We start from the raw sequence: 7,073 nt of genomic DNA on the forward strand, positions 1-7,073 counted from the left end.
ACACCCTCCCTCCTCTCTCACACACACCCTCCCTCCTCTCTCACACACACCCTCCCTCCTCTCTCACACACACCCTCCCCTCTCACACTCACACACAGAGACACAAGTAGACCAGTTCATTGTACAAGAGGCTGTTTGAAGCCTTTATTGGTCGAGGTTGTAACAGATGGACCGTTCGACGCATCGTCAAGTGCAAGAACTAAATTAGACAATAAAACATTTTTTTCCCCCCAGCGAGGCAGGGGAGGGAGGGTTGTGATTCGCTGTTAAGCTCCCCTGCATCTCGGCCAGCCTCGTCCGACCTTCCCCAGACTTCAGAAGGAAGGGGGGAAGTGGGGCCGTGCTCTATATCTTCCCGGCAAACGTCCTGGATTCCCGCTGCTCGTCCCAGCGATTAACCTGCGTGGAGAAAGAGGGAGATTTCATTCACTCACAATCCTAGAGTATAGACATCTCCCTCTGACAGTGCGGCGCTCCCTCAGTACTGGCACCGGGGGGGGAGTGTGGGCCTGGATTATGGAGCTCAAATCCTAGAGTATAGACATCTCCCTCCGACAGTGCAGCGCTCCCTCAGTACTGGCACCGGGGGGGGAGTGTGGGCCTGGATTATGGAGCTCAAATCCTAGAGTATAGACATCTCCCTCCGACAGTGCGGCGCTCCCTCAGTACTGGCACCGGGGGGAGTGTGGGTCTGGATTATGGAGCTCAAATCCTCGAGTATAGACATCTCCCTCCGACAGTGCGGCGCTCCCTCAGTACTGGCACCGGGGGGAGTGTGGGCCTGGATTATGGAGCTCAAATCCTAGAGTATAGACATCTCCCTCCGACAGTGCGGCGCTCCCTCAGTACTGGCACCGGGGGGAGTGTGGGCCTGGATTACGGAGCTCAAATCCTAGAGTATAGACATCTCCCTCCGACAGTGCAGCGCTCCCTCAGTACTGGCACCGGGGGGAGTGTGGGCCTGGATTATAGCGCTCAAATCCTAGAGTATAGACATCTTCCTCCGACAGTGCGGCGCTCCCTCAGTACTGGCACCGGGGGGGGAGTGTGGGCCTGGATTATGGAGCTCAAATCCTAGAGTATAGACATCTCCCTCCGACAGTGCAGCGCTCCCTCAGTACTGGCACCGGGGGGGGTGTGGGCCTGGATTATGGAGCTCAAATCCTAGAGTATAGACATCTACCTCCGACAGTCCAGCGCTCCCTCATAGAACGATACAAATCATAAGATTTTCCCTCCATACCAGGCAACATCCTGGTAAATCTCCTCTGCACCCGTTCCAAAGCTTCCACGTCCTTCCTATAATGAGGCGACCAGAACTGTACGCAATACTCCAAATGCGGCCGTACTAGAGTTTTGTACAACTGCAACATGACCTCATGGCTCCGGAACTCAATCCCTCTACCAATAAAGGCCAACACACCATAGGCCTTCTTCACAACCCTATCAACCTGGGTGGCAACTTTCAGGGATCTATGTACATGGACACCGAGATCCCTCTGCTCATCCACACTACCAAGAATTTTACCATTAGCCAAATATTCCGCATTCCTGTTATTCTTTCCAAAGTGAATCACCTCACACTTCTCCACATTAAACTCCATTTGCCACCTCTCAGCCCAGCTCTGCAGCTTATCTATGTCCCTCTGTAACCTGCAACATCCTTCCGCACTGTCTACAACTCCACCGACTTTAGTGTCGTCTGCAAATTTACTCACCCATCCTTCTGCGCCCTCCTCTAGGTCATTTATAAAAATGACAAACAGCAACGGCCCCAGAACAGATCCTTGTGGTACGCCACTCGTAACTGAACTCCATTCTGAACATTTCCCATCAACCACCACTCTGTCTTCTTTCAACTAGCCAATTTCTGATCCACATCTCTAAATCACCCTCAATCCCCAGCCTCCGTATTTTCTGCAATAGCCGACCGTGGGGAACCTTATCAAACGCTTTACTGAAATCCATATACACCACATCAACTGCTCTACCCTCGTCTACCTGTTCAGTCACCTTCTCAAAGAACTCGATAAGGTTTGTGAGGCATGACCTACCCTTCACAAAACCATGCTGACTATCCCTAATCATATTATTCCTATCTAGATGATTATAAATCTTATCTTTTATAATCCTCTCCAAGACCTTACCCACCACAGACGTTAGGCTCACCGGCCTATAGTTACCGGGGTTATCTCTACTCCCCTTCTTGAACAAAGGGACCACATTTGCTATCCTCCAGTCCTCTGGCACTATTCCTGTAGCCAATGATGACCTAAAAATCAAAGCCAAAGGCTCAGCAATCTCTTCCCTGGCTTCCCAGAGAATCCTAGGATAAATCCCATCCGGCCCCGGGGACTTATCTATTTTCACCTTGTCCAGAATTGCCAACACTTCTTCCCTACGCACCTCAATGCCATCTATTCTAATAGCCTGGGTCTCAGCATTCTCCTCCACAATATTATCTTTTTCCTGAGTGAATACTGACGAAAAGTATTCATTTAGTATCTCGCTTATCTCCTCAGCCTCCACACACAACTTCCCACCACTGTCCTTGACTGGCCTTACTCTTACCCTAGTCATTCTTTTATTCCTGACATACCTATAGAAAGCTTTTGGGTTTTCCTTGATCCTACCTGCCAAAGACTTCTCATGTCCCCTCCTTGCTCGTCTTAGCTCTCTCTTTAGATCCTTCCTCGCTTCCTTGTAACTATCAAGCGCCCCAACTGAGACTTCACCTCAGTACTGGCACCGGGGGGAGTGTGAGCCTGGATTATGGAGCTCAAATCCTAGAGTATAGACATCTCCCTCCGACAGTGCAGCGCTCCCTCAGTACTGGCACCGGGGGGAGTGTGGGCCTGGATTATGGAGCTCAAATCCTAGAGTATAGACATCTCCCTCCGACAGTGCAGCGCTCCCTCAGTACTGGCACCGGGGGGAGCGTGGGCCTGGATTATGGAGCCCAAATCCTAGAGTACAGACATCTCCCTCCGACAGTGCAGCGCTCCCTCAGTACTGGCACCGGGGGGAGTGTGGGCCTGGATTATGGAGCTCAAATCCTAGAGGAACGAATCAAAGTGAAGAGCACCTTATTCTTACCCAAGACATTGGGCAGATGGACTTGTAGACCCTGTGGAACCAGTTACAGAGTGCGACATCTTTGCCAGCTGATGAAAGGGCTTTCTGACATCGATAGAAATCTGTGGGACAACATCAAATAGTTACTTATCAATCCCCAGCAGCCCCAGTGTTAGATAGCGCAAAAACGCATGCACTGCACTCCGAGTGTGGGTCTGACCGAGGGATACGGAGACCGGGACTGCGCACAGTGCTCCGAGTGTGGGTCTAACCGAGGGATACGGAGACCGGGACTGTGCACGGTGCTCCGAGTGTGGGTCTAACCGAGGGATACGGAGACCGGGACTGTTCACGGTGCTCCGAGTGTGGGTCTAACCGAGGGATACGGAGACCGGGACTGTGCACGGTGCTCCGAGTGTGGGTCTGACCGAGGGATACGGAGACCGGGACTGTGCACTGCACTCCGAGTGTGGGTCTGACCGAGGGATACGGAGACCGGGACTGTGCACGGTGCTCCGAGTGTGGGTCTGACCGAGGGATACGGAGACCGGGACTGTGCACGGTGCTCCGAGTGTGGGTCTGACCGAGGGGTGCGGGGACCGGGACTGTGCACGGTGCTCCGAGTGTGGGTCTAACTGAGGGATACGGAGACCGGGACTGTGCACGGTGCTCCGAGTGTGGGTCTAACCGAGGGATACGGAGACCGGGGCTGTCCACGGTGCTCCGAGTGTGGGTCTGACCGAGGGGTGCGGGGACCGGGACTGTGCACGGTGCTCCGAGTGAGGGTCTGACCGAGGGATACGGAGACCGGGACTGTGCTTGGCCAGACGGATTGCGAGCGCCCTTACCCAGGTAATTCTGATAACAGTTACGCGTCTGGTTGGTGTTGGGGAAACGCGCGTCAAACGGCGCCGTCTTGTACTTCTGTATGCGTTCCTGGACTGTGGCCATGTTACCGTCGGGGTCTCTGGAGGGGGGGAGAGAGAGAGAGTGTGAGTGAGAGAGAGAGAGAGAGAGAGAGAGAGAGAGAGAGAGTGAGAGAGCGAGAGAGAGCGAGAGAGAGCGAGCGAGAGGGGGAGCCTCATGACCTCCCCCCCCCCCCCCCCCCCCCGCCTCCCACCACAACGGCGACATCCACAAACCCCCCCCCCCACCCTCCCCAGGGTGAGTAGAAAGAGTTGCCGGGTGACCCAGCCGAATTTCACACCCCCCACCCCGATAAGACACATTGGCATCGCACGATGCCGTCGCAGAGGAGCAAGCAAGACCCCCCCCCCCCCCAGTAAAGGGCACCGTGCAGAGGAGGTCCTGCTCGGCCCCTCCCCCGAGGGCCGACAAGTAGCGCACAGGAAGATCCCACCACAGATGAACAAGGGGGAAGAGAGAGCGAGCAAGACCCTTCCCCCCCCCCCCCCCCCAAACAGCACAGGGAGGGGGGGTGGGGACATAAAGAGGCGACCAGCCCTCGGAGGGACGACACGTCTGCACCCGGCGCACAGGAAGATCCCACCCCAGGTGAACAAGGGGGAGAGAGAGAGAGATCCCCTCTCTCCCCCCCCCCCCCCCCCACCACCGGCACAGGGTGGTGGGGGAGGGAGGAGGGGGAAAGAAACAGGCAGCAAGGGCTCAGGCCTCCTCTCGCCGCCAAAAAAAAAATCAGGATGCACAGCAAGATCCCACAATCCGAAATAATGATAATCCCAACTAGAAGAACCCCAGGGGGAGAGTTGGGGGTTGGGGGGGGGCGACGGTCTCAGATCCGCCTACTCGCCGCCTCCCCCCCCCCCCCCAAAAAAAAAGCAAAATCCCAGCCGAACAAAATCAGGATGCACAGCAAGATCCCAAATAATGATAATCCCAACTGAAAGATCCCCCGGGAGAGTTGGGGGGGGGGGGGGGGGGGTGAAGGTCTCAGATATGTCACCGCCTTCCCCCCCCCCCCTCCCTCCCTCCCTCCCCCAAAAAGCAAAATCCCAGCCGAAGAAAATCAGGATGCACAGCAAGATCCCAAATAATGATAATCCCGACTAAAAGACCCCCCCGGGGGGGGGGGGGGGGGGGGGGAAGAGACGGTCTCAGATATGTCACCGCTCTCCCCACCCCACCCCAATAGAAAGTCACACCCCGAGGGGGGGAGCGCAACAAAAAAAAAAATTCAGGGTGCACAGCAAGATCTCGCAATCCCAAATAATGATAACCCCAAAAAAAAAAGAACCCCAGGGGAGAGTTGGGGGAAGGGTGAGGGTCTCAGATATATCACCGCCCTTGCCCCCACCCCCCCCCCCCCCCCCCCCCCGGCACCAAAAAGCAAAAATCCCACCCGAACAAAATCAGGATGCACAGCAAGATCCCACAATCCCAAATAATGATAATCCCAACTAAAAGACCCCCGGGGGAGAGTTGGGGGGGGGGGGGGGGGGGTGTGACAACCGTCTCAGACATGTCACCCCCTCCCCCAAAAAGCAAAATCCCACCCGAACAAAGTCAGGAGGCACAGCAAGATCCCGCAATCCCAAATAATGATAATCCCAACAAAAGACCCCATGGGGAGAGTTGGGGGGGGGGGGGGGGGTGACGACCGTCTCAGACATGTCACCCCCTCCCCCAAAAAAGCAAAATCCCACCCGAACAAAGTCAGGATGCACAGCAAGATCCCGCAATCCCAAATAATGACAATCCCAACTAAAAGACCCCCGGGGGAGAGTTGGGATGGGGTGAGAGACGGTCTCAGATATGTCACCCCCTCCCCCAATAAGCAAAATCCCACCCCAAAGGGGGGGGCACAAAATCAGGATGCACAGCAAGATCCCACAATCCCAGATAATGATCCCAACTAAAAGACCCCCGGGGGAGAGTTGGGGGGGGTGAGAGACGGTCTCAGATATGTCACCCCCTCCCCCAATAAGCAAAATCCCACCCCAAAGGGGGGGGGGGGGCACAAAATCAGGATGCACAGCAAGATCCCACAATACAGCCCCTCCCCCCCCAGAAAATAACAACAACAACACCACCACAAGGGGGCTTTGCACAGTGGGGGGGGGGGGGACACAGACTGGATGGAGCCTTACCCCACCCCCTGCCACCAAACCCTCCCTCTAATTCCTCCTCCTCCTCCTCCTGCAGGGTCACCAGCTGCCTGCTGACCGTAGGCCGCAGGCTCCCCAGCTGCATGGCGCCGCGTGTCCCCTCCCCACCTCTGCTCCCGCTGCCCGCCCGCCTCCGAATGACCGCAGCCGCAGCCGGGGCGGCGGCCTTATGTAGGGCCGCGGGGCAGGCCGGGAACGTGACGTCGCGAGACGCGCGGGCGGGCGCGGGGCCGGCCGGGAAGCTGGAGGAGCGGAGAGGGGTCCTCCGGCGCGCCAGCCCCGCCCCCCCCCTTTTCCTCCTCCCGCACTGACGCCAAGGCCCGCCGCCGCGGGGCACCCCGGGAAACTGGAGGAGCGTAATGGGTCCTCCAGCGCGCCAGCCCCGCCCCCTTCTTCCTCCCTCACTGACGCCAGGCCCGCCGCGCGGGGCACCCCGGGAAACTGGAGGAGCGCAGTCGGTCCTCCAGCGCGCCAGCCCCGCCCCCCTTTCTTCCTCCTCCCTCACAGACGCCAGGCCCGCCGCGCGGGGCACCCCGGGAAGCTGGAGGAGCGCAGCCGGGTCCTCCAGCGCGCCAGCCCCGCCCCCCCTGTCCTCTTCCTCCCTCACAGCCGCCAGGCCCGCCGCCGCGGTGCACCCCGGGAAGCTGGAGGACCCCAACTACTACAACAACAACACCAACACCAACACAGCAAGGAATTCATGTCAACCCCTCCCACAGCAATCAACCCCCCCACCCCCCCACCCCCTTTTTATTGTGGGGGGGGTGGTTTTGCCGCCCCCCTTTCAAATATTGACCCCCCAACGGTTGGCCACCCCTGTGACATCACTGCTGATCAGCTGACCTTCCAGGGCCTCGGCCAACATTCCTCCCATTTCCCTTCAGCTTCCTTTCCTCACCCCTTCCGTCTTGT

At 57.4% G+C, this 7,073-nt stretch overlaps 1 protein-coding gene across 3 annotated transcripts; it reads right to left on the minus strand.

Annotated features, from left to right (window-relative positions):
* Positions 1-115: 115 nt before the first annotated feature.
* On the minus strand, positions 116-6,387 carry LOC119960782 (cytochrome c oxidase subunit 6B1-like). 3 transcript variants are annotated; one of them, XM_038788385.1, is made up of 4 exons: positions 6,270-6,387; positions 3,924-4,042; positions 3,097-3,197; positions 116-399 (listed from the first exon to the last, which is right to left on the minus strand). In XM_038788385.1, exons 2-4 carry the CDS (start codon positions 4,024-4,026, stop codon positions 346-348), a joined length of 258 nt encoding a protein of 85 aa, XP_038644313.1. In that variant the 5' UTR covers positions 4,027-4,042; positions 6,270-6,387; the 3' UTR covers positions 116-345. The 3 variants fall into 3 exon arrangements, with proteins under 3 accessions (XP_038644313.1, XP_038644314.1, XP_038644315.1); XM_038788386.1 differs by having other exon boundaries at positions 6,144-6,315; XM_038788387.1 differs by having other exon boundaries at positions 6,220-6,304.
* Between the last annotated feature and the right edge of the window lie 686 nt (positions 6,388-7,073).

This window comes from Scyliorhinus canicula, unplaced genomic scaffold (assembly GCF_902713615.1).
Source record: "Scyliorhinus canicula unplaced genomic scaffold, sScyCan1.1, whole genome shotgun sequence".
Lineage (NCBI taxonomy): Eukaryota > Metazoa > Chordata > Chondrichthyes > Carcharhiniformes > Scyliorhinidae > Scyliorhinus > Scyliorhinus canicula.

Coding starts and splice junctions, on each gene's coding strand:
- LOC119960782 (XM_038788385.1), bottom strand. CDS start 4,026: ATGGCCACAGTCCAGGAACGCATACAGAAGTACAAGACGGCGCCGTTT. Junction 3,198..3,923: donor CTGTTATCAGAATTACCTGG/GTAAGGGCGCTC, acceptor GTTGTCCCACAG/ATTTCTATCGATGTCAGAAA. Junction 400..3,096: donor CCATCTGCCCAATGTCTTGG/GTAAGAATAAGG, acceptor TTCTCCACGCAG/GTTAATCGCTGGGACGAGCA.